Source organism: Podarcis melisellensis, assembly GCF_964234715.1.
Source record: "Podarcis melisellensis genome assembly, chromosome: 8".
In the NCBI taxonomy this organism is placed as follows: Eukaryota; Metazoa; Chordata; class Lepidosauria; order Squamata; family Lacertidae; genus Podarcis; species Podarcis melisellensis.
The window spans coordinates 71,396,933-71,424,220 of record NC_138540.1 but is presented as its reverse complement, the minus strand read 5'-3'; the positions used below and the strand labels follow the sequence as shown (position 1 = coordinate 71,424,220).

The 27,288-nt window shown below is 43.9% G+C and overlaps 1 protein-coding gene across 1 annotated transcript; it reads left to right on the top strand.

The window, feature by feature from the left end:
* Positions 1-154: 154 nt before the first annotated feature.
* RLF (RLF zinc finger) lies at positions 155-27,036 on the top strand. The gene is given in 9 exon segments (XM_081920484.1): positions 155-335; positions 338-522; positions 9,488-9,642; positions 14,002-14,083; positions 15,303-15,435; positions 16,539-16,741; positions 17,574-17,710; positions 20,363-20,504; positions 22,290-27,036. Coding segments are annotated over 9 exon segments (5,949 nt in total). The 5' UTR covers positions 155-169; the 3' UTR covers position 27,036.
* Positions 27,037-27,288: the final 252 nt, after the last annotated feature.

Sequence of the window (27,288 nt, the reverse complement as noted above, 5' to 3'; positions counted from 1 at the left end):
TGTAAAATCCGCGGATCGCATTCGCCCTTCTTGCTGCAGCTCCACGCCGGAAGCTTCCCTTCCTCCCCCGCCTCTCCGAAGAAGCCCCGCCACTCCTCCCCATTGGGCAGCGCTGGGAAATGGGGCGGGAGGGAAGAACCCAGCTCCAGCAGCGCGATGCATTTGCGTCATGGCCCCGCGAGAGGGCCGCGCGCCCAATGGGAACCTGTCTTTGGCGGCCTCCTTCCCGCCCCGCCGAAGGGCGGCAGCATGCGCAGGAGCCGGGAGTGGGCGGGGCCGTCGGGTCACGTGGGCCCGTCCCCCGCCGATGTGGTCAGCGGCTGCGGGGTCACGTGATTCCTTGCCTACGCGCGGTGGGGCCGGGTGCAGATGGCGGACGCCGAGGCTGACGCGGCCCTGCAGCCAGAGATGCCCCGGCTGGCCGCCGGCCTCCGCGCTCGGCTCCGGCAGCTGCAGGCGGAGCTCAGCGAGCAGGGGGTGGGCGAGGGCTCGTCGGGCGCCTATTGCCGGGACTTCTGTCAGGTGAGCGGGGCGGGCCTGGCGCGAGGGCGGTTATTTGGGGGGGGCGGAGGAGGGCGCGCGCGCGGGACGGTTGGAGGGGGGGAGGGTCAGGCTGGGCCGCTGGAGGAGGTTTGGGGCGCCAGGGCTCCGCGGAGGAGGAGGAAGCTGAGGCGCAGGGGGCGGCGGCGGCGAGCCGTTGCCTGGCGCTGGGGAGGCGGGGCCGAGGGACCGTCCCTGTTGGGAGGCTCCGCCGACGCCGCTTCCCGTTTCTTGTGCTGTCGGGCTTCGCGGGAGGTTCGGGTTCCGGGACCCGATGGCCGTCGCTCTTCTCGGGGGGGGGTGGGCTCCCTCCCTTCTCCACCCAGCCCAGCGCGCTCAGGCTTTCTCCGCGCCCGCTTCCGGATGCTGGTGTTTTCGGCGCGCTCTCCCCGCCCCGCCGCCTCTTTTTGTGGCAGCGCCGGAATTGATGGAGGAAGAGGAGCAGTCGGTTAAACGGGAGCGGGGGGGGCTTCTTTTAACGAAATCCATGACACCCCTCCCTCCTTCCGCGGACTCTTTCTCTTTTCCTCGCAGATCTTTGCACGTACACCAAGTCCTCTTTCGCCGTAGCTTTCTAACAGCCGTAGTTGAGGGGGTTATCTCCCTACACTTTGAGGATCTTTGTTTATATGTTCCTCTTCCTTGTCAATAAAAATGTTTATCTGGATCTCTGCTTCTGATGGGGCTGTGTTCAGTATCTTGTATTAGTCTGTCCAAAGATGAGGCCTTGCTTCAGGAGCTCCCAAAGATTAGATGTGTGGTTGCCAGAGACAGGGCCCTTTCTATGGTGGCTTCCTACTTCTGAAATCTCCACTCCTAACATATTTGCCTGGCTCCTATTTCTGTGGTTTGCTAATGCCTTATAATAGTAAACAAAAACTTGTTTTCTCTGGGTTACTTACTGTTCCGATAGTGTGGATTGAGTATAATAGGGCTTGATTCTTATTTTTCTATTTGCTTTGAGTTTTTGTAAGCAACTGTGAATGCCAGTTCACCTTTTCAATACAAAAACCTGTATTGACATCTTGGATGTCAGTCACTTTGTACGGTGTTCTGAATCGAATAGTCCTATTGATATGACTTTATTTTAAAATGGAGTTCCAATTCTTTTTCCAACTCATATTGCAATAGACTTTGTATGTTAGATATAGTTTTGGGTTGAAAGTATCAACAAAGTGTTTATACAAACATGAACATGCCACATTAAATATAATGGCCACATGGTTTCCGTTACAAGCTTGCAACAGGTTAGATCATATTTTCAGGTAGCTTTGTTGGATGTCAGTGTAGAAAGAAAGATTTGATGCTTGGAAATGATCAAAGGGTTGAGAAAGATTTGTGAATTAGTGAGAATGGGTTATCCATTGAAGTCGAGTGGGTAGCTTCTAGAGTCAACAGTTTGGTAGTCCCCAAATTGAGAAACTGTTCCTTAGACATGTTTTCCTGCTTAAAGCTCTTTTACATTTTCACTGTCAGATGAAGACCGTCCAGTTCTCCTTTGGGTTTGATGATTTTATGCAAAGGTTGGGTATGGATCATACAAAACGGTAACTTAATATTTTGATAAAAGTGTTCACCCATTTGTTGTATAAATGGATTGAGATAATGTCCAATGTTGTTACGATTAAGAAGAACCATCTAAGAGTAAATTGGAAGAACACCTCCACCCCTGCTGACATGAACCGCTCATAGCATTAGATGGTGCTTTCTATGCATTTGGTGCTTTAGAAAAAATAAGAGTACAGTTTTGCCATGCAAAAATAGATAGGGGGAGGGAAATGGTGGCATGTAAAAACAGGGCCAAGAAGATGCAGTTATTTCAGTTATGCATTTATTTAGGCTTAAGTTTCATTGAGCAGGCTTTTGGGACTAGAGCAGCCATGAGTCTTGCCTGTGCTGATTGGGACTGGTGGAAGTTTTAAATCTCAATAGCATCTGGAGAATGGCAGGTTAGCCACCACTGGGCTATAGGGTTCTAAAGGCTTCAGCTGACACCATGAGTGCTTGGAATAGCTGCTTTTAGTGTCCACCAGGTCCTGCAATACTAAAACATCCTGGTCACTTTGTGTTGATCTGAACCATTGACATATAGAAGGATTGGAGCACAGAAAATTGTGCATGCCACATGGCCTCCAGAAATGGGTGATGGTTTATATTGTCAGCTTGGTTCATCAAGTAGACACATGGGTTTTAAAGAGTTGTAAACTAATAATTCTTCTAGGCTGCCTTGACTTGTACGGAAACAGGTGACATTTGAAATTTAGTTCAAAGCTCAGAAAATGTAATTGTGTTGGATTAGCCTAAAGAGAAGTGATTGTGTTGATGTCCCAGTGAGATCTTTACTGCCTTGACAATTCAGCTTAATGATAACCTTTTATTTTCCGTGTTTGCATCTTTTTTTTTTGTATGTCCTACGACTTTTATTAAAACATAATTTTAGGTATTCAGTACTAGACTTAACAGAATGGTTGAGTTGTTAGATTTCTAGATGAGATGCTGCTGTACCTTAGGACAATGAATCACTTTCAAGCCTTCCTGCTTTCAATTCATGAACCTACTAGCTTTTGATGGAATGTCACATCCATGTTTATATTGTGTGCTGTGGTGTTTGATATAACAGCAACGGGGCTGTTATAAATTCATGTAGGAATACAAAAATGATAAATGGCTGCATTCAGTTAAGTTTACTCTGTCATTAATAGATTAAAGTTATTCTTTTCAGATCTACTCCAAGGGAGACTAAAATTGGTACAACCTAGAGCAGGCATCCCCAAACTTGGCCCTTGTATGTTTCTGTGTAAGTTGCTGATCTGATCATGCCTCTTCATTGGAGGGTGGCAAACCAAGGACAAAGACACACCTGGCATCCTTCTCAAAGGAAGACAATTCTTTTAAATTTCTGCATCTAAATATATTTAAAGAACTCAGTTGCATCCCCATCCTGTGAGTATCAACTCACAGTATGAGGGTGTCCTTTGCAAAGTCTCTGCTGGTGGACCCCCTCCGATGCTTGTGCAATCAGCAGCACACATAGTGCTCCAATGAGCAGCATTCAAAATTCACCAAGCACCAACCCCATTTTGCACCTGGCTATCGGTCAATTGCGACCAAGTGAAGATGCCAGGGTGCCAGAATGGTGCCTGATGTCTCCACCATCTGGAGGTACATGCCTGGGGGTCCTTGGATCTTGCCTGTTTTCGCACACTATCGATACATCCTAAAGAATTTTCTGTCCATTGTATTTCATCTGCACAATCCGAATGAATTTCAGGAACCAAAAAGTTGTATTGGAAAACACAACTTTTGAGCTGTCTGGCCCCAAAATGGCAACAGCATTCTGTTCTGGTGACTGTAACTCTGGTTTAAGCTGCTATTCTGTGCTTAGCTTAAATATCTTGAGTTTCTAACACTGCCAATGAGTACTTGGTAGCTACTCATTATGTCAGTGGATGGGACCTCAGCAGCTTTCCAACTTTGCTGTGAATCTGGATACAACTGATTTATGCAGGCCGAACAGAGGCTGATTGGAGGACAAGGCCATAACAAGTGACTATGGGGAGACACTTGGCAGCCTTTCTGTGGGAGAGTGCTATAGTGCTCATGTCCTGCTTGTGGACTTCCTATAGACATCTTTTTGGCCACTGTGAGGACAGAAATTTGGACTAGATAAGCCTCTGAGAACTGCTTTTAAGTTCAGTGAGATTGTATTTGGGGCTCATGGACTCTTCTGTTTGGTTTTCTGTGGCATGCTGTGTGAGAGTCTCCACTCTTATTTAAAGTCTTCCTTACCTGTTGATAGTGTTGCACAGTTTGTGGGAATGGCTTAGTTTTATCTTTACAGGAATTGGGGATGCAACCATGTAAAGTATGAATTGAGCAGATGAGAAGTCAACAAGCAGTAGGATATCAGGTGAAGAAGCTAGGGGTGCAGGTGATGGTTGCTTTAAAATCCTTCCCATTCATGAGAAAGGATTGACTTGGTTCTTGATGTATCCTCAGGGCAAATGCTTGATTGTACATAAACCCAACAAATAAAATTACCAAACTCAAGTAAAAGCACTAACCAAAGAGAACATGAAAGATGGAAGGAACTTGAGAAAGCTTTCATGAAGTGGGAGAACTGATGATCCTGGAAAAAACTAGTAGCAGAAAAATATGTCACATTTATTTTCAAAGGGCAGATTTTTACAAATAGAGAAAATCACAAACTGTGTCATGAACAAAAAGTATGCAAAAGTGTGTATGTGTGATGGGGTACTATTAAATAGGAAAAGGGATACACTGTTAAATACGAAAGTGAATTCTGTTCTAGTGATCTGACTGTAGAAATGGGCAAACTCTACAAAACTGTAAGTTATACAGTTAAATAATGCATCACTTACACTTTATCAGTGCCAGAACTAATTCCAACTAGTGGGAGATGTTTGAACTGACATAATTACATGGAAAGAGAGCTTGCAAGCAATTGCCTCCAAGAATTTCACGATCACCACTGTTGAAATGCAACAGTATTTCTAGTTCCACTTGTATATGATGCTCTTATCTATTAATGCTTCTCACCTCTTTTCTTAATGTGATTCCTCCATTGCAAGGAGTTTGACTAGATGTCCCCCAGGATGCCTTCCAATGCTACAATTCTATTATCACTTTTGCTTGTTTCAGTACAGATAGGTTGTATCTTTTGTAAGAGCCAGATGTGTTCTGTACCAGTTAGTTCCTCCATTTGAACATATCCCTAGAACATTGTATTTCACCTCTTTATAATTTTGTATGGTACCTTCTGTTGAGACACAGTGTCAAGGCATATGTATGGAATGTCAAAAGTAATAGTTCATGCCATTCCAGCATGCTTAAGTCTTCTAGAATCACAAATATGGATTTGGGCAAAATGATTTTCTAGTTAATGCACTCAACAAATCTTTGTGGAAATAAGTATTGCTGGGGATAGCAAGATCTGTGGAGCATATGCCACTCTTCCTTGCTGCAACCCTAAGATTTTCCAGAATCCAACTTCTGATGATCACATTGGCCCATTTGTTTCATTGACACGCAGAAATAGGGCATTGGGTGTTAGTAGCCGAGTGTAGCACTTCGCATAAAGCTCTGATTATTGCTGGTGAGGTGCTGGGTGTGACAGGTAAGTTCTGGGATGCTGCATACATGTACAAACTTACAGAATAAATGTGTTTAAGAAGTATAATCAGAAAGCCTTCTAATTATCAACCTCCTAATTATGAAGTATCGAGTTGACCCTTGCTGTTGACAGGCAGCAGGAACTATATTCATGAAAGCTCACCTGCTGTAGATCTTGGCTTTTTATTTATTACTTGACTCACTAGGATGATCTGAGATAGTATGCAAGCAATTGACTACTCTGTGTGCGCGAGTGCGCGCGTGAGTGGTTTGGGTATTTTTTGCCCCTTTATAAACTTATGACTATATAAAAAATGACTATATAAAAAGCCTTTCTGTTTGCTTTAGCTCATATAAAGGAGAAAGCTAAAATAAGATTCCACCATTTTTTAAAAATAATCATGGGAAAGATTGGTGTTCAGACTAATGAAAGAACATGGCCAAATACTTGAATAGTCTGGTTAAACAAGACAGTGAGCTTAAGTACATTTATAGCTATACAAATGTAAGAATATTTAGCTATGATATTTGATAATTCATTGAGAACTGCTTGTGGTCACAAGAGGCTGGAAAAAGAGTAAAATACAAGCATTTAAATTTAACTTCCACTAGTCAAGCTGCTAGCAGTTGGTAGACACAATCTTGGTAGACACAATCTTTCCCTTTTCACTGGTGGTGAAAAGCACTATACTGGGGTTACTGTAGCTCTCTAGAAGTAGTAGTAATAATAATAATAATAGTAATAATAATAATAGTAATAATAATTTATTATTTATACCCCACCCATCTGGCTGGGCTTCCCCAGGATTGAAACAGCTTAAAACATCCTGAAATTTTGCCCACCTGGCTTCTTCAGAGAGCTTGGATGAATGTAATTAGGCCCACAGAGTGAAGTGGATTGAAACAATTGAGTAGTCAGGTACCAAGTTTAGGTGAGCCCAAGGGCTTGAGCATGCCTACAGGGTTTTTGATTTAGAACAGCAGATCCCCATGTGGAATTGCAAATTGCTCTGGAAAGCACTTACTGGTTTGCCATGTGACTGCAGTGGCTTATAGCTGAAGAAACAGAAGCCCAAAGTCCCCTTAGACATGCAGAACTCACGCAAAAAACATGCCTGCAACTTCCCAGGGCAGTGTTGTCAAGCAGTAAGCAAATGCCATTTGAGGATATGTTCACAGGAAAAGGAAAACAAAGACAGCAAAAGACTTGGAAAGTTAATGATTCATCTCTGCCAAGTTATAATAGGCCCATTTGGATTATCAGGTTAAAACTGATGTAACAAGAGAAATTGAAAGGATTAGTGAGTATGTAAGTAAAGCACATGGAACACTGTGGGTGTTATTCTTATCAATATTGTGCACTGTAGAAAGGTGTGTTTCTCAAGCAGTGTTTAGAATTCAGATCCATGTCAGTACCTGTCAGAGGTATTGATGAAAAATATGGTTTGATTTATTGTCACACTGGCAGCTTTCTAGCTAGTTATTTTTTGTTTTATTTACCTTTGTCACCTAAATTAACTTAGTGCAAAGGATTAAAAAAGGGGTTTCCTATCAGCTCAATGAGGTCAAATGCCAATTTATAGTTCATTTGTATTTGTATTAAAAGTGCTCTTCCTATGGGGGGGGAGGGGTTGAAAGGAGGTAATAATAAACCTGATTTAGGAAGACTTTAGTTCAAAGTTAAAAATGTAAGCATTACACTAGGCCAGGGTAGGTAATGATCCATATCTCCTCACCTCTCAAAACTGACTTGGAATAGGTCAGTAGGAACACATATCTGTCCGTCACCTGATGTCTTAATGATTTGAGGTGATTGAGCAATCTCATTTGAACTTTGGCAGGTGCTAGTCAATTGATGCTGGGGATGTACATTCAAAGAGGTAGGCAGGGCTCATACCTATAAGCATTCCATTGACATTTCTGTAGAGAAAGAGGTTTGGATGTAAAGCACTTCTTCCAGCAACATACATCCAAGCCACTTTCTCCAGTTCCATCTGCTGCAGTATGAAGTTCCCAGTGGGAACTCCCTAGTGCTCCTAATCTCATAGTGCTCTCTTCTAATCAGCTGGTAGTTGGAGCCTCAGAGTGCTTGAAAATCCCTTTTTGGCCTGGAGAATGACTTTACCTGCTGCACACCTGATCTTTTGGATATCAGATGATGTCACCAATGTTATAATACATAGAACAGGTGGAAGTGGCTTTGGCCTGTAATTAGGCCAGTGAACCAAAGTTTTCACACTCTGAACAAAGACCTTGGATTCTTATCTCATTATACATGACAAAGCCATTTTTTACCTTCTCACCCCTTGCTTTTTCCTGTAAGACCTATTGCAGTCATTAAGAGTCCTCAACAGGCTCATCACAGCTATCTGCCAATCACCCATTCCCACCACCCTTCTGAGTAATACCCCTCCCCACCTTCTCACTATATAGAAGGGTCTGGAAACTTCTGTTTCAGTGTATCTGAAGAAGTGTGCATGCACACGAAAGCGCATACCAAGAACTGACTTAGTTGGTCTTTAAGGTGCTACTGGAAGGAATTTTTTTTTGTTTTGGCCATTGTTAAAATGCTGTAGAGGCCCATTAATTGTTTAGTCATGAGAAATACCGTAATACTATGTAAGACTGAGCTCAAGGTGAGACTGGCTGCATCAGCACTTTACCTGACTTGACTCTTGGTACATTATAGCAGCTGTGGTAAAATTCTAAAAGATTAAGTTGTTGAAATGATTCCTTATAATGTTTTGATTTTTAAAAACTCCTCTTAAGCTATATATTGTTTTCATGTTTAAACAAAAGTAAAGTAGATGTTAAGAACTTGGTCTAGTTATTTGTCAGTATAGTTCTTCTGCTGAGCCACAAGAGTTGGTGTATTTTTTTCACTGGAAGATTAACACCTCTTGGTTTGCTAAATTCTGAGCTGTGAAAACCTGCCTGAAGGTAGCACCAAGACACCCCAACACTATTTTGGTTAAAAGCAGCTATGTGAGGGATTTGGATGTTGAAGTTGCAGGGATGTGATTTCTTCCTTCTGCTTCCCCTGACAACACACTGATTGACTTAACTACTTCACAAGCTGTTACTAAGCACAGAAAGGGAGGAAGACAGAGATGCTATTGGTTCTGCAGCTGCTTTTAATGAAAGAAAAATATTTTGGGAAAACCTGATCATGGATTTTCCACATTCACCTAGTTTGGCCCTTCTTTTTCAGGGTCTTCCTGAAAGGTGTATGCAATGCATAGCTCAGTCCTGCTGATAGCCGCACTGTATTTGACAGAAACCCTGCATAGACTACATCACTGGTTGTGAGCATAAACATGTATTATGCTCTTGTGAATGGGTTTGGCATGTGCCACTATATGCTTGGTGAACGTGATCCTCCCAAGAAAAAGAAAGAAAGAAAGAGATTACCTTGTAGGGAAATGTGATGGATGTTAAATCGTACCCACAAGATGTGAATACAAATTTTCATTGTGAGGGTATATAAAGACTGTTTTGAGTGCAGGTGCTGGGTCTACAAAAGGCTGTAGATAAAACCTGCTAGTTCATGAGCTTATACTCCACTGCTATCATATAGCAGTTCTTTCAGGAGCTGCATTCTTGAAAGTCCATAGATAATAGTAATTAGTACTAGCAATTTTGCTTTAGGAGGAAGGCAAAAAAGAGTAGAGTGGCAGGTTGCCATTTCTTTGTTTTTGCTTTTGAGAAATGTTGGAAATCTTAATATCCTCAGCATAGAATTATAACATTGCCTTGAAATAGCTTAATCGGAGTTGAGAACAAATATTACCGCATTACATCTTTTCATTTATAGACGTTGCTACAATATGCTGACAATCCGGGTGCTTCGGAGCATGTTCTGCCTTTCTTGGAAGTGTATCAAGTCGCCATTCAGAGCTTTGCCAATGCCCGACCTTACTTGACTACCGAATGTGAAGAAGTTCTTCTGGTAATTGGCAGGCTAGTGTTGTAAGTACATTTGGGACATGACTTTTTAACAGAAAAGAGAATTTGATCAACAGCAGAGATTTTCAAGTTGCTGTGCCCACCTGTCCGATATTGAAAATAGCATTCCCTGTATCAACAAATCAGGGTGCCTGTTTGCATACATCCTTGGGTGGGGGAAGGTCATTACCAAAGGTGAAAACAACTATTCTGTATTTTCAAAAAGGCAGTGGAAGTTGGAATGCTCTCCTCACATCTCTGGCATGCAGACACCCCACTTTGTTGTAGGAAATTGTGGGGTCCATATACTGACAGCAAAGCATGAGGCAGTAGTGTGAGGCTGCAGTCTCTTGGGCAGCGGGGCAGATAAAAATCAATGATTTTTTCATTTATTTTTTTAAAAGTCAGATTTTTAAAATTTAATTTTTTTTATTTATATTAGAAATTTTTATTTAATCCGGAATTTTTAAAATAAAATGCTTTTGGAGGAAAAATCTTTCTAAACATAGTTTTCTATTTAAGTTACATTATAGTCCAAAGGCTATTCATCAGGAAATAAGGATTTTTTTAAAATTATGTAGCATGAGGCTTTATATGCAATGTTTATTCTTTTTTTATAAATGAACTCCATTAATCCGTTCACAATGTCATGCTCTTCCAGAGGTTTCTGTAAGATTATTTGGGGGCATTTTTTCTAACGAGAAGATATTATCACAGATGCTTGTTTAGCAGTTCTCGGAAGTATGAATTTGTGTCTGCACAGATAACATGCCTTTTTTTCACAGAAAAATGTTATAAAATAAACATACAGAGTTGAGGAAAAAACCTTAATCCCATTGTTCTTTTGCAAATTTATATACACAGAATCAGCCCCTTACCACTCAAATTCCAAGAGGTTCAATGAATAGATTGTTTGGAGTGGAATAGACCTGCACAAGTAGCTAAGTGTGAAGCAGTAAAACTGAAAGTGCAGAATACTCCGCAAGTCTTGGGATCTTTGTGTAATAATTGTGCAAGTCAGTTGCATGTCTGTGCAACTCAGACTTGAGGCAAGTGCTGAAGGCGCTTCAGGGCTTGCAACCAATCCCACTGGGTTCCAACAACTGCACTAACATTTAACTGTACAGAATACAGCACCTGAATGTAGAAGCAAATCCAAAGGGGTAGTGGTGGAAATAGTAACTGGGATCTTCAAGTCCATGGCGAGATCTTGAAGTGCTTGCCAGTCAACTAATCAGGTTTCACTGGTTCCAGGCTCTTCTTTCCAGGGCTCGCCTGACATTGTCCAAACAATAAAGTGTACCTGGAACTTCAGTCCTGCAGGAATCCCTGAAGTTCTCTGCTCCAATCCTTGGTTTCCCTTTTCCAGCTTTCCACCAGTCTGTTTCTCCTCGGCCTGTTCTTTCTGCAAGCCTGTTCCAACCTAAGCCTTCTCCTCTAGAAGTCACTTCTCCTCTAGAAAAAGGAAGGCCAGCATCTCCAAAACCAGGCCTGCTGGGAGATATAGTCCCTCTGAGGTTCCATTACATTTGTATTTATAGCCTGAGATTTATCGCAATATTCTCTCCCTGGAGGAGAAAACTCAGTCTTAAAGGGGGGGGGGGTTGTACTAAAACTCAGTCTTAAAAAAATTGTTTAACCACATCAGTTAACAAACATGGATACATATGTTATACAGTGGTGCCTCGCAAGACGAAATTAATTCGTTCCGCAAGTCTCTTCGTCTTGCGAGTTTTTCGTCTTGCGATGCACGGTTTTCCATAGGAATGCATTGAAAATCAATTAATGCGTTCCTATGGAAAAAGCCTTCCCCCGACCTCTTCTGGCGGGCGGCATTTTAAAATCGCCCGGGACAGCGAAGGACTTCTCCGCTGTCCGGGGCGATTTAAAAGCCCCTGGGAAGGCAGGCAGGGGGGACAAAGGCTTTCCCGCCCGGCTTCGGGACATCGTTCCGATGCCGGGCGGCTGGGGGAGGCTTTCCTGCCCCACCGCCCGGCATCGGGACGATGCCCCGAAGCCGGGCGGCTGGGGGAGGCGTTCCTGCCCCACCGCCCGGCATCGGGACGATGCCCCGATGCCGGGCGGCTGGGGGAGGCGTTCCTGCCCCACCGCCCGGCATCGGGACGATGCCCCGAAGCCGGGCGGGGGGGGGGGAGGCTTTCCCGCCCGGCCGCCCGGCTTCGGGACAACGTTCCGATGCCGGGCGGCTGGGGGAGGCTTTCCTGCCCCACCGCCCGGCATCGGGACGATGCCCCGAAGCCGGGCGGGGGGGGGGAGGCTTTCCCGCCCGGCCGCCCGGCTTCGGGACAACGTTCCGATGCCGGGCGGCTGGGGGAGGCTTTCCTGCCCCACCGCCCGGCATCGGGACGATGCCCCGAAGCCAGGCGGCTGGGGGAGGCGTTCCTGCCCCACCGCCCGGCATCGGGATGATGCCCCGAAGCCGGGCGGGGGGGGAGGCTTTCTCGCCCGGCCGCCCGGCTTCGGGACATCGTTCCGATGCCGGGCGGCTGGGGGAGGCTTTCCTGCCCCACCGCCCGGCATCGGGACGATGCCCCGAAGCCGGGCGGCTGGGGGAGGCGTTCCTGCCCCACCGCCCGGCATCGGGACGATGCCCCGATGCCGGGCGGCTGGGGGAGGCGTTCCTGCCCCACCGCCCGGCATCGGGATGATGCCCCGAAGCCGGGCGGGGGGGGGAGGCTTCAAAAGCCGTCCGGGGGCTTTTAAATCGCCCCGGACAGTCCCGGGGCGATTTAAAAGCCCCCGGTTAGGCAGGCAGGGGGGGCAAAAGTCTTTGCCCCCCCTGCCTGCCTTCAAAAGCCGTCCGGGATAGCGGGAAGTGCTTCCCTGCTATCCCGGACCGCTTTTAAAATGCTGGCGGTGGGGAGCAAAGCCTTTCGCCCCCGCCGGCCTTCCTGGACCTCTTCTGAAGTCCGGAGGGGGGGGAAGGCTTTGCTCCCCACTGCCAGCATTTAAAAAAAGGTCCCCGAGATTTCCCTATGGGCTTTCGTCTTGCGATGCAAGCCCATAGGGAAAATCGTCTAGCGAAGCGTCGCAAAAACCGAAAAACCCTTTCGTCTTGCGGGTTTTTCGTCTTGCGAGGCATTCGTCTAGCGGGGCACCACTGTAATGTTATTGTTTTAGTTAAATAAATTGTTTAAATGGAAGGAAATGGTTATTTTTCTTGTTCCAATATGTGCAGCAGAAAAGTTGTCGAAATATAGTTAACTTATTAAACCTCACATTAATTTCATAATTATCTGTCTATGTATTTCTTAAGAGTATAACCAAATCAGTAATTTTTGATATAACTGTAAAAGCTATTCTGAAAATTTATTATTCCAAAAATGAAACCTTCATCTGGTTGTAAATATTAAGATTATACCAGCAAGAATAAGTCTTTCTGTAAAAAAGTGATTGGAATCAAGTCTTACTGACTAGTGATTTAAATCAGATCCACCCTGTTGGGCAGCGAGTTTGGCATGGAGAGCAGTTGCTTCTCTTTAACTTGAGACCCAAAGGATTGGGGGGGGGAGTTGGCTGGGAGGATGTACACCCTATGATGTGTATCCTCCAGGGCCAATGCCACCTCACTTTCAGGATCCATTCTGTGACAAAGGTTACTCCCCTCCCTTTTAGCTTAAGTGATCAGGAGGTGGAGGGGAACTCTGCTGAGAGCATGCATAACTGCTAGGATTTTACCAATCTGTTTCCTAAATTTAGGACAATGGGAAGCACCAGAGACTGTGCGGTGTAGTGGATAGAGAGCTGCACTTGAATCAGGGAGACTTAATCTGTCTCACAGGGTTATTGTGATTGGGGGAGGGAAATGTATAACCCTGTATACACTGACCTGAAGAACGGTGGAATGCAAGTTTAAATTATGTGTAGAGAAATAAGCATTATTGTGAACTTGTAAATGGCATGGATCATGCCATCTTCTCTCCACGCTGCATCTTAATGAATCTTGAGCCTATCTACTTTTTCCCCCGGGCTACATATATTAAAAACAGTACTTCTTTGGAACTTGGTACCTGAAAATTCAAAATGTGAATGAATCTGCAAGACCATTATTATGCATCACATTGGTTTTCTTAGGTCGAAGATGCTGTTAAGAATAAGCTGCCAATACAGCCTGAAAATCATTCAGTGCTATAATTCCAACTAAATATTGTTACGGTGCATCTATCTTGAATTCTTCTCATGGGAAACAGCATCGCTGCTAGTAGCAATTGTTATGCTGCTTAACAGCTTCAGCTCTTTTCTACTATGTTTTCACATTCATTTGACCTAGAGAGATTATAAACACAGGTACAAAATGACCCAACGTGCTACTTCCTAATTGGTGGGCCTAACTAGCTTGGTTCTGTGATTTATTTATTTCAGGAGCTGTTTTGAACTACTGCTTTCTGTGCCTGAAAGTGAGGAGCAGTCTGAACCATTGTTAAGACTGTTTCAGTCTATACAGGCAAGTATTTTTCATCTCTATTCTACAGAGGACCCTGTTTCAACAGTTTGCATCTAGAAATATATATTTTCAAATTATAACTAAGTAGGCTGTGGTATTTGTGGTAGTTCTTTAGTTGAATCCAGTATAAAATGGGAATAAATACATTATGATTAAGTATACCTTACCTGGATGTCTTATATGAATTTTAGATCTTCATACAGCCTTTAATATATAGGGAGGTTGTAAGCATCCTTTTGTAACTTTTTATGTGATATAAGAGTGCTCCAGTAGTGCAATATCCCCTGTCTCGCATTGGGAGTAGAGGTTTGGGGAGACTTCTTTTAAAAGGAGGAATGTCTGCTAGAAGGGGACATTGCACAGCCTTCAGAGAATTAAATGGAGATAGTCAAATGTACCATTAAATAACACTATGGTGACATATAGGACAAAGCTTTAATAGCTAAAGTAATCTACTTTATCAGACTAGGAGAACAGCACAAGACAGCATATTTTCAGGCAAGAACGGACTAATTTCATTGATTATTGTAGGAGATGACATATAGGTGACATATAGGACAAAGCTTTAATAGCTAAAGTAATCTACTTTATCAGACTAGGAGAACAGCACAAGACAGCATATTTTCAGGCAAGAACGGACTAATTTCATTGATTATTGTAGGAGATATTGATGGTTACCCACTGCATGAATTCTCCATGTTTTGATGTAAGGAAGGCTATGTTACTCTGGGCTACTTGCTGTATAGTGAAATTTCTATTACATAAACTTGTAGGCATGATCTCAACATGACTAACTGTAAGATACCTTCGTTTGTATCTACCCCTTTTCCCAAGCTATGTACCTCATACTAAAAATGGAATAAAAAAACCCTCCTCTAAATATGATGGTGGGGGACACATTAACAAAGCCAAAGATATTCAGTGGATCTGCTCTGAGTTCATTGGATATTACCCGGTGTAATTAAATGCTGGAAAAATGCCGTATTTCTGCAGCCTTTTCTTACAGCCTTGTGTAGTGATCCCAACTGATATCTTGGAAATGTAGGAATTTATATAACAGTAATAATAAGAATAATTTATTACTTGTACCACGCCCATCAAACTGGGTTGTCCCAGCCACTCTGGGCGGCCTACAATAGAATATAAAGAACACACAATACACCAGACAATAGATGTCTAAGGAAGGTTGTATAATTGTTTATCTCTTTCTCCAACATAGGATTCCCATAATGCTTTACTTAAATTTGGAGACAATAGCCTCGAAACACTGGCTGACATTTCAAAGGAAGGTGTATGGAAGAATCCAGTTCTCTTAAATATTATATCACAACAGCCTGTAGAAGCAGAAGAAGGTAAGATCTTGAGACTTGTACCTCAAATGAGAATTCCATTACTGTGCCACTGTTATGATGTGAGCAGTAGCTAGTCTTTCACACTGAAACATTTTGCTCCTAAAGAACTGAGCGAGATGATAGGTGTTCCTCAACTGCTGCTGTGAAGAGCATGCAGAGCTTTACCATGAATCCTGAGGTGTCATTTTCACTCTTCCAGTCCTGTAGCATTCCTGTATCTGCTAGCTTTCCTTGGCCTAGATTCTAGGGTGAAGAAAAGTACCTGGCCTAGTACCGGCTTCTTGTTCGTTCTTTCCCAACGCTGTGGTCATACCCCTTTTATTACATATGGCTGTCGTTCCTTACCTGATGTGAAACTGCTCATATAATAAGATTTGAGGGTTTTATTCAAAGAACCATAAAGCACAGGGAGAAAATATTTTTGAGCTGTTCCAGGAACTCTTGCGCAAGAGCTACAGGAAGACAGTGCTGCACCACAATGTGTTGGGTTGCATTATAGTATGAGAAGCAAAAGCAGAATCTTGTGGCGTCTTAGACTAGCAGATTTTATGATGGCACAAACTATAGTCTCCTACATCAGATAGAAACACACACCCTTGCTTATGATGGGTCATTCACAGGTTACTGTTTCTCTGTAGAACTGCAAACTCAAACCCACCATAGATCATTTCCAACTGTTTTCATTACAGGCTACAACCATTTTAGGTGTGTCCAATTGATAAGCAGCCGCCAATGCGCAGGTTCTTTTTGGATCTGGAAGAGGGCAGAAGGGGGGCAGGGCAGGGTGTACCAGGCTAGGGCTTATACTTGCTCAGGGTGGAAACAACCCCCATGTGAAATGGTCACCGCCTGTACTTGGGGATAAAAGTGAGGCAGGATGAGAGTCCTTTGCTGGTTGGGAGTCTTTGCCTTAACCAAAAACTTTCTCCCCTTCCACCTCCCCCCAATGAATATGTAGTTTAAATTCTGAAGAGTTTCAGGAATTCTAGAACAGAAGGCCATGAAATAGGCTGTTAGATGCCAGCCACTAGCATACATTACTGCTTGAGCTAAATTCTGGTGATAAATAGTGTGTGCAAAAATCTTTTCCACTTCTTTTCTAGTCAACAAACTGATTAAACAAGAAGGACCAGTCTTTATGCAGATGCGAATAAAATACTTGATGAAAACAAACCGCCTTCGGCAAGCTGCTTCCCTATCCAAACTGTGCAAAGAGTCCACGGAAATTTCAAATACATTGCCATTTCTCCAAGCTTACATCACTTGCTTGTGTTCCATGCTTCCAACTGAAGAATCTATCAAAGAGGTGAGTGGGCAAGCTCTGATCTTGGTGGTGTTACCTGTTCAGTGCCTTTTAATTGTGCTTTGTATTTCTAAAATGTATTGTTTTATTGCTCTGGAAGTTTTTACCACAACAGTAGTTCCAAAGCTACTTCCAGACCAATAAAATATTGGTGATATATAAATATTAATAATAAAGCCAAGATATTTGCTGCGGAGAGATGGAGCAGAGGATTCACGTCTAGAAGTCAGCCTCTGCTGATATAAAGTAACATTCGAATTTTATTTAATGGATACAGTGGTACCTCGGGTAAATACTTAATTCGTTCCGGAGGTCCGTTCTTAACCTGAAGCACCACTTTAGCTAATGGGGCCTCCTGCTGCCGCCGTGCCGCCAGAGTACGATTTCTGTTCTCATCCTGAAGCAAAGCTCTTAACCCGAGGTACTATTTCTGGGTTAGCGGTGTAACCTGAAGTGTATGTAACCCAAGGTACCACTGTATTTAAAATCCTGTTCAAAGCAGCTAATAACAGTTTAAAACCCCACAGTGAGTGAACCATAGAAAGACTATTTAAGAAACAAGCTATTAAAAATAAAACACTGTAACTCTCGCCAATAAAGCAGTACAATATTAGATCTGAACTGCATTGCTTTTAGGTGCTTTTAGCACTTCAAGTAACAAGAGCTGGGCTATGCCTTTGTTGACAATATGGACTTTAACACAGCTACTGTAGTGGCACAAACTACTGATTGCAGAAGGATAGAAAAGTCTTCCTGACAGTATCTTTGTGCGTGCAAAGTGGTCTTGAATGAAACTATTTACAATAGAATTCTTCTGGATTCTTATTTTTGAAAGATTGCAAAGGTGGACTGCAAAGAGGTCCTGGATATGATATGTAATCTGGAAGCTGAAGGTCAAGATAGTACTGCATTCATTCTTTGTACAACATACCTCACGCAGCAGCTTCAAAATGGAAACGTGTACTGCTCTTGGTAAGTACTATGTCCAGATATTATTTTCAAATGCATGTATTTGCTATTCTGGCTCACATAGGCCATAGAAGTAGCTCACATTAAAGAAAATGTTTCATTCTATAGCAATGAAATTTATTTCTTAAAAACAAAGTATATTTGTTAAACATTACAGTTGTGTGAGCACATCTCTTCCATTTTTCAAGAACCTCTAGAGGCTGAACAAACTAATGTTAGACACAGAGAACATCAGATAATCCTCCAAACTACAATGTGGAGGATCCAGAATGAGCAGTAGGGAGCATTTGAAACTATAATTTCAAAACATGGTTTCCTCTCAGCCAGAAATGGAATCCAATGATGATCTCTACTTTGAGGGATTTCTGCTCTCCTTGTTCTTGTTTTCTCAAACTGTGGAGGTTTGACTGAATGCAGGCAATTATATGAAGAAGCATATATTCCAAAGGCAATCCTGTGTTTTTTTTACATTTAATTTATTCTTTACCCAAATTAATGCTCCAAATTAACGTCATCTTAGAAATAGGCTGTCCGTCAGTAATGTTGATGCTTGGAAACATGCTTGACAAGGATTTACAGATGTTAAATATTAGCCAAAAAATCAGGAATGGTTAGATATACAGTGGTGCCCCGCAAGACGAAAGGGTTTTTCGGTTTTTGCGACGCTTCGCTAGACGATTTTCCCTATGGGCTTGCATCGCAAGACGAAAGCCCATAGGGAAATCTCGGGGACCTTTTTTTAAATGCTGGCGGTGGGGAGCAAAGCCTTTCCCCCCCCCCTCCGGACTTCAGAAGAGGTCCAGGAAGGCCAGCGGGGGCGAAAGGCTTTGCTCCCCACCGCCAGCATTTTAAAAGCGGTCCGGGATAGCAGGGAAGCGCTTCCCGCTATCCCGGACGGCTTTTGAAGGCAGGCGGGGGGAGCAAAGACTTTTGCCCCCCGCCCGCCTTGGGAAGAGGTCCTGGACCTCTTCCCAAGGTGGGCGGGGGGCAAAAGTCTTTGCTCCCCCCTGCCTGCCTTTCCGGGAGAGCGGAAAAGGCAGCGCTGCCTTCCCGCTCTCCCGGAAAGGCAGGCAGGGGGGAGCAAAGACTTTTGCCCCCCGCCCGCCTTGGGAAGAGGTCCAGGACCTCTTCCCAAGGCGGGCGGGGGGCAAAAGTCTTTGCCCCCCCTGCCTGCCTAACCGGGGGCTTTTAAATCGCCCTGGGACTGTCCGGGGCGATTTAAAAGCCCCCGGACGGCTTTCGAAGGCAGGCGGGGGGAGCAAAGACTTTTGCCCCCCGCCCGCCTTGGGAAGAGGTCCAGGTCCAGAAAAGTCTTTGCTCCCCCCTGCCTGCCTTTCCGGGAGAGCGGGAAGGCAGCGCTGCCTTTTCCGCTCTCCCGGAAAGGCAGGCAGGGGGGAGCAAAGACTTTTGCCCCCCGCCCGCCTTGGGAAGAGGTCCAGGACCTCTTCCCAAGGCGGGCGGGGGGCAAAAGTCTTTGCTCCCCCCGCCTGCCTTCAAAAGCCGTCCGGGGGCTTTTAAATCGCCCCGGACAGTCCCGGGGCGATTTAAAAGCCTCCGGCTAGGCAGGCAGGGGGGAGCAAAGACTTTTGCCCCCCCGCCCGCCTTGGGAAGAGGTCCAGGACCTCTTCCCAAAGCGGGCGGGGGGCAAAAGTCTTTGTCCCCCTGCCTGCCTTCCCGGGGGCTTTTAAATCGCCCCGGGACAGCTGAGAATTCCTCCGCTGTTCCGGGGCGATTTTAAAATGCTGGCGGGTGGCAGCGCTGCCGCCCGCCAGCATTTTAAGATCGCCCAGGGACAGCGAAGGACTTTTCCGCTGTCCCTGGGCGATCTTAAAATGCTGGCGGGTGGCAGCGAAGGCTTCGCTGCCGCCTGCCAGCATTTTAAAAGCCCCCGGGACTGTCCCGGGAAGGCAGGCGGGGGGGGGAAGCAATCACTTTCGCCCCCGCCAGCCTTCAGAAGAGGTCGGGGGACAGACTGTCCCCAGACCTGGTCTGAAGGCGGTTCGGTTTCCATAGGAACGCATTAATTGATTTTTAATGCATTCCTATGGGAAACCGTGCTTCGCAAGACGAAAAAACTCGCAAGACGAAAAGACTTGCAGAACGAATTAATTTCGTCTTGCGAGGCACCACTGTAATAAGCTTAGATTGGATATAAAATAGAAGATACTCTTGTTAGAACAGTGTTTGATGAGGGTGGAAAAATAAATCCTCGAAGAGAAGGTTGTTTCTATCTCAAGATCATGGGGAGCCATCCGGTGTCTTCAGGATGTTGCTGGACTCCAGCTGCCAACATCCCTAGCCGGGAATGAAGGGAGCTGGAGACCAGTAACAACCAGAGGTCATTGTGTCAGGTATCACAGCTCAGGACCCCCATTTAAGGCCAAGTATGAGACATGGGGGCGGGGGGGTGGAGGAAGAGACAAGAAACCTCAGAGGTGCACTGAAAGTCATTTATTTGTTTTCACTTAGTTGTATGCCTTAGCTAAAGAAATTACTCTTGGTATAACTTTTCAGACGATCTCTTTCCTTTTTTCTTATCTTGGCCTTCTAGTTTCTCAGTATTGCTTCTAGCATTCTGCACGTTCATGTTTAAACCATTGTTAAGCTTGACTACTGGATCTCTAACTAAGCATTTGTCCTAAACTTTCTCCGTAGGGAACTGACTTTATTTTGGAGTAAACTACAAAAAAGAATTGACCCATCTTTAGATTCCTTTCTGGAGCGCTGCCGGCAGTTTGGCATCATTGCTAGGACATTGCAACACTTGTTCTTCCTAATTAGAGTCATACAAGCTGAAGTAAGTGCCTGTTTGGGAAACAGTTTATCACGGAATTAACCTATGTACTTTCAGCAGATAACGAAAAATCAGTAGCTTTTGGGTGCATCCTGTTGTTGGCTACCCTGGGAAGACATAATTGATGGCTGCCTTGTGTCATTCTGATGGCTGAGCACATGACAAGTTGAACACCTGAACTTCACAGCAGCAAGTCAGACTGGCTCTCTGGCCTTCTCACTTGCACTTTTCTTCCCTTTCACTTGCTTCAGCCCTTTATGTCTTCTTCCTGTTGGAGTTCCCGCTGATTCAGGCTGCCTATTTTCTGTTTTAGATAAGGAGTACTTCCACAGTGGAATTTCCTATCTTCCAAGGCTTCATATTCTAGTCCTTAGAGGACATTGGCACACAGTAGATTCAACTCTGCTTTTACTCTATTGCTGTACTGATGTTGCTCTTTTTGCTGTACTACTGATGTTTCTTCAGCGCCTCTATTTAAAAAGACAAAGGAAGTAATTCAGCAGCAAAACTTTTGAGTGGAAATAGGAAGTGATAAGGAATAGTATGGAAGCAAAGAAGTTAAAATCCTTGCCATTGTGCAACAGAAAACAATCTACAAGTAGATATCTTGATTTGATGCGGTTTTCAAACACACACACACACACACACACACTCATTCTCTCTCTCTATACAGTCATACCTTGGAAGTCGATTGGAATCCGTTCCGGAAGTCTGCTTGACTTCCAAAACGGTTTGGAAACCAAGGCGTGGCTTCCGATCAGCTGCAGGAAGCTCCTGCAGCCAATCAGAAGCCACGGATGTTGCGACAGACGTTAGGGTTCCAAAGAACATTTGCAAAATGTTCGACTTGCAAGGTGTTCGACTTCCAAGGTACCACTGTGTATATATATCTGAAACATATATAAATCTGCTTCAGAATTCCAAGTATACTTAGTTCCTAAAAACATGGGAATGACTTTCAAAAAATTGTGTGTATTTGCTGCCACAAAGTCTTTTATGCTTGAAACTGTTCAAAAAGAAGCTGGATGGGGCTGATGAGAGCTATGGTCTAATCTAAAACATCTGCAGGCCGCCAAGTTGGCAAATTCTACTCTGGCAATGCCTAACATGCCGGTAAAAAGAATCCCCACTGTAGTAGAGTGGTTAGAATATCAGGATGGCAACAGAGACTAAAGTCCAAATCCCTACTTATCCATTAAGGTTAACTGGTGACTTAGGGTCAGTCATTATTTCTTAGCCTGATCTACCTTACAGAGTTGTTGTAAAGATAGTATGTGCATCAGTGAACTCCATGGCAGAATTAAGCCTTCTTTAATTTTAAGAAAGTAAACCTCAGTATGTTTTTTTGGGTCAAACATTGAAGTTGATTGAAATAAGAAATGCCAGAGTATGTATCTATATATATCCCTCTAATCTAGGCGTGGGGAACCTGTGGCCATCCTAATGTTTCTGAATTACAACTCTTACCATCCCTGGCCATCGGCCATGCTTGCTGGTGTTAATGGGAATGGGAGTCCAGCAACATCTGGAGGGCCACGGGTTACTCAAATCTGTAATTGCTTCAGGATTGAGAGGGATAGCTCAGTCGGTAGAGCGTGAGACTTATCTCAGATTTGTGGGTTCAAGCCCCACATTGGGCAGATGACCCTTGTCCCTTTCAACTCTAAAGTTCTATGAAAACTTATCCATATATCTTGTCCAGTTTTTTCAGTTGTGTTTCCTTTGTCTTTAAGAGATGTCCCTGGTCGCTAAATTAAGATCTGACTTGTGCTCTCTTCTTTCCTATAGGCAGAAGAAGCAGGCCTTATTGTGTCTGTTTTGTTATGTGTGAGAGCCCTGCAGCTCCGATCAAATGAAAATGATGACATGAAGACCTCTGTATGCAAAACAATTGCATGCCTTCTGCCGGAAGACCTCGAAGTAAGAAGAGCATGCCAGCTCACTGAATACTTACTTGAGCCAAGTGAGGAAAGATACAGTCTACTAGAAGAGCTCTACCTGCAGCCAGATCAAAAATTGGATGAAGAAAATGCAGCAGTTCCAAACTCCCTCCGTTGTGAACTACTGTTGGCTTTAAAGGCGTATTGGCCATTTGATCCAGAATTTTGGGACTGGAAAACTCTGAAGCGACACTGTCTCAAATTGTTAGGAAAAGAAGTTTCTGAGTCAGAGGATGATCTGAGTTGCAATGAGATGTTGTTCAATGAAACCGAACTGTTGGATGGTCTCCTAAGCGATTGCGAAGATAATAATTTTGAAGGTCAAGATATAATAAATCAGCCTAAAGAGAGGGTGAGAGTTAAAAAGCCAATTGGATCCTCAGAAAGGTACCAGAGGTGGCTTCAGTACAAATTTTTCTGTGTTATTTGCAAAAGGGAATGTATAGAGGCCAGAATACTTCACCATTCTAAGATGCATATGGAAGATGGCATTTATACATGCCCAGTGTGTATAAAAAAGTTCAAGAGGAAGGATGTCTTTGTGACGCATGTGATGGAACATGTAAAAATGCCTCCTAGTAGAAAATACCGTAGTAAGAAGAAGTTGCTGTTGAAGAAAGAGAGGCTGGCAAAGAGCAGTCTAGCCAGAATTGCTTCTGTAGGCATTGGAGAAAACCAGCCACTCAAAATAACACAATGTGAACAACCCAGACTCAACACGCAGGATTTCGTCACGTTTAGTAAGCTAGAAAACTGCCACTTGCAGGACAGGGACCTGTATCCATGCCCAGGCACGGATTGCTCCAAAGTGTTTAAGCAATTCAAGTACTTAAGTGTTCACTTGAAAGCAGAACACCAAAACAATGATCAAAATGCAATGCACTACTTGGACATGAAAAACAGGCGTGAGAAGTGTGCATACTGCAGGCGGCATTTTGTTTCGGCTTTCCATCTACAGGAGCATGAACAAGTACACAGTGGCCCTCAGCCGTACATGTGTGTGTCAGTGGGCTGCTATGCTAGGTTTGGATCAGTAAATGAGCTGCTCCACCACAAGCAACAGCACGACGATCTGCGTTATAAATGTGAGCTCAGTGGCTGTAACATTGTTTTCAGTGACTTGGGGCAGCTCTACCACCACGAAGCCCAGCATTTTAGGGATGCTTCCTACGCATGCAACTTTAGTGGCTGTAAAAAATTTTACTATTCCAAAACTGAGTTTACAAATCACCTGTCGATGCATATGTCAAATGGTGAAATAAAGGAGATGCAGATTAAGCATGAGGAAAATGTTTCTGGGGACAGTCTTACTTGCCTTTCAGATTTGGAAGTGTTTGAACAAAAAGGTCCTTCTGATCTGCATGAGAGTCTTAATTTGCCTTCGGGATCTACAAATTCAGAGGCAATCGAGCAGGTTAAGCAAGAATCTACAAATTCAGAGGAAACCCAGCAAGTTAAACAAGAAGCTATATCTGATGGAGAGGTGGATGGCAAAAGTAATGGCAGTTTAGGAAGCAATATTGCATCCCTAGGCAGTGAGACTCAGTTGACACCTTTGACTGAAGCAGTGGACTGTGGCCAGGCAACTCCTGGGAGTGCTTTACCCCGTGAGAAAGTCTTCCTTCCATCCAATTTAAAAGAGCGGTATTCAAATGTGGCTGTATATTTTGATGGGAAAAGATTTACCTGTGGCTTTGAAGACTGTGGATCAACGTACAAAAATTCAAAGGGCATGCAAAAACATCTTCGAAGGGCTCATCCTTACCATTTCAAACCTAGGAGGAAGCTAGGTCTGAAAACTAAAGATACTACTCAGTACAGTGACAGTCATAATACTGATGGAGATATTAGTCCAGAGCTCATATATCATTCATGTAGAAATACAGACTCTCCAGGCATTATAGATTGTAATACAAGTACTAATAGCAGAAGCTATTTAAATGAAGAACTGTATCCTTCTTCCCCAGAAACCTCCTATTTTGAAGCTTCCAAAGTGTCCAGTTCAGAAGATGCAATGTTGGAACTTCTCCTGGGCTTGAAGCATTTAAGTTTAAAAAATTCCAGTGGTCATATTGGAAATTCTTCCAGGTTGTCACAGTCTCCAAACTCTGAAGATGAATCTACCTCAGACTACTTCCCTGAAGAGCAGCAAGGCAAACTACCAAAACAATACCTTACCCAATTGGCAGCCAAGCCATTTTTCTGTGAGCGTCAAGGTTGCACATGTGAATTTGTGACCAGGGAAGCGTTGTTGACGCATTATGTTAGAAAACACAATTATTCAAAGGAGACGGTGCTTCAGTTGAACATGTTTCAACATCGGTATTCCCCTTTTAAATGTCATATTTGCCAAAGATCATTTACAAGAAAAACACATCTTCGAGTCCATTATAGAAACAAACATAAACTTGGCAATATGACAGCAGCTCAGAAATTACTTGGTAATGAGAGTTTTGAGGATCTGGATGAGAGCGCTGAGGATATGCTGAATGATACCACGGGTTCAATGTCTGATTTCTATGCCAATACAGAGGAAGAACTTGATGACCAAGCTAATCTGGCTGAAGAAGAGCAGTGTCATTCAAAGAAAGATGAGCTTAGTTCTGAAACAGATCTGGAGTCTAGTGAAGAAGCAGAAAGTTGTATAACTGGCAAGCAGACGAAACTGTCTGCTCTGGAAAGCCACCGGAAAGGACTAGAAGCAAGAGAGGGGAGGGGGAGTAAAAGAACAGTTGCCAAAGGAAATTTATGCTACATTTTGCATAAATACCACAAGCCGTTCCATTGTATTCATAAAAATTGCAATTCTGCATTTACTAATCAGAAAGGTTTGATTCGGCACTACAGAACGGTGCATCAGTATAACAAAGAACAGCTCTGCCTAGAAAAAGACAAAGCGAGAACAAAGAGGGAACTTGCCAAATGTAAAAAAATATTTGTTTGCAAACATAAGGCGTGCAGCAAACGCTTCTTGTGTTCTAAATCGCTTGCTAAGCATTGCAGTGACTTTCATGGCCTGGACCATGTAGAGGATTCCAAAGTGCTTTCTGAAACAGAGTCCGTGAGATTTCCTTGTCACCATCCTCAGTGTCCTGCTGCATTTTATTCCTTCCACAAACTGAAGCATCACCTGATGGAAGAGCATGCTAAGGAAGAGGAAATAAATAAAGAGATTGAAATTCATTGTGACCTTAATGGTTGCAACCGAGTTTTCACAACTTACAGCCGCTATTCTCAACATGTATACTTCCGACACAGTGATTACGATGGGGTCTCGGAAGCTGCCAAAGAAAAACTGGCCCACCTTAAAGATGGACAGGAGCAAAGGTGCTTGAAAGATAAGTGCTTCGGGCATGAAGAGAGCGAGAAGAAGAAACGGATCCATGACAAATCTGAGAAGAATAATAAAAGCAAAGGAAAGCAGTTATATAACTTCAGAACAAGGGAGGAAGCCCTGCAAATGTGCAGAGACAACTGCAATCAGACACAGTATCCTTGCATGGTTCGGGGGTGTCCCTCTGTAGTAAAACTGGAAAGCAGTATTGTGAGACACTATAAGCGTACCCATCAGATGGCCAGTATTTATATAGAACAGCAGTATGAGGAGCTTGTACTATGTGTCGAATGTGGTACTGTGATAAATGACCCCTGCTTAGAAGAAAGCCAGGGTTCAAATAAAGAGCTAAACAGTGACTCTAAGCAGGAAGTTACAGTGCACCCTGCATATCAGCGTGAAAATGAAGGGCATCGTGTTCTAAACTCGGACTGCAATCATGATGATAAAAGCAGTAAAAGCGGCAGCTCCTGTGGGAGTGACAAGGCCCAGGAGGCTGGTGTCTCTTTGTATCCAGGCACTTTAAAACATACCCACAATCCAAAAACCAGGTGTTTTGTAGAATGTAGTCGATTGGAGTCACCTCGGTATAAAACAGACAACTTGCCTGGAAGTGATGGAAGAGAAAATCCCTCCTACTGTGTGAGGTCAGGTGTACAGCTACAAAGGGAGAAAGATGTAAACGACTGGCAGCGTGCATCAGCACAGCAGAACATTAAAAACCCTCCTCCCCTTTCTGCTGCAAAAGATAAAATGCAGAGGCAATCTGCGCCAAAGCCGTTTGATTTAAAGTCCTTCAAACCAATGGGGTTCGAGTCTTCCTTTTTAAAATTCATCCAAGAAAGTGAGGAACGAGATGACGATGACGACTCCGAGGATGAATGGGAGCCGGCTGGCCGATATGAATTGGGTGTGGTGGTACAAAAAGAGAAAGACTTCAAAAGGGATGACACACGGGGCAAGACTGCATATGAAACTGTCCCAGCAGCAGCTGTGTCCAAGAAAAACAGCGGCTCCAGAGCTCATGGGCAGCTGAGAGGGATGCAGCCTCTCTTATCCACGGACTCTCCCTCGATCCCTTCACTGGAAAACCTGAGGGCCATATTGGACAAGGCGTTAACAAAGTGTGGGGACAATGCCTTAAAACAGCTTCATTATTTGCGACCAGTAGTTGTTATTGAAAGACGTACGTTATCCTCGCCCCTCATAGACTTCTTCCCAACAAAAAAAACAGATCACCTTTGTGTGGAAAGTTCATAAATTGTTGTGTTTAATTTAAAAATAGAGAAGGAGGGGAGACTTCTTCCACTTCTGGGGGGGGCAGGGATGCTAATTGGTTCAGTGCACATGGTGTTGAAGTTAGATTAGGCTGTTCAATTCCATGAATGTATGACATCTGTCTACAGTATTGGCTGAGTTAATATAGCTCCCCTGTTAAATTAAGAGAGAGAGAACAGATATTTTGGTGCTAATTAACAAAATATGGAGCTGGGGGCTTCCTCTTGCAGAGTAA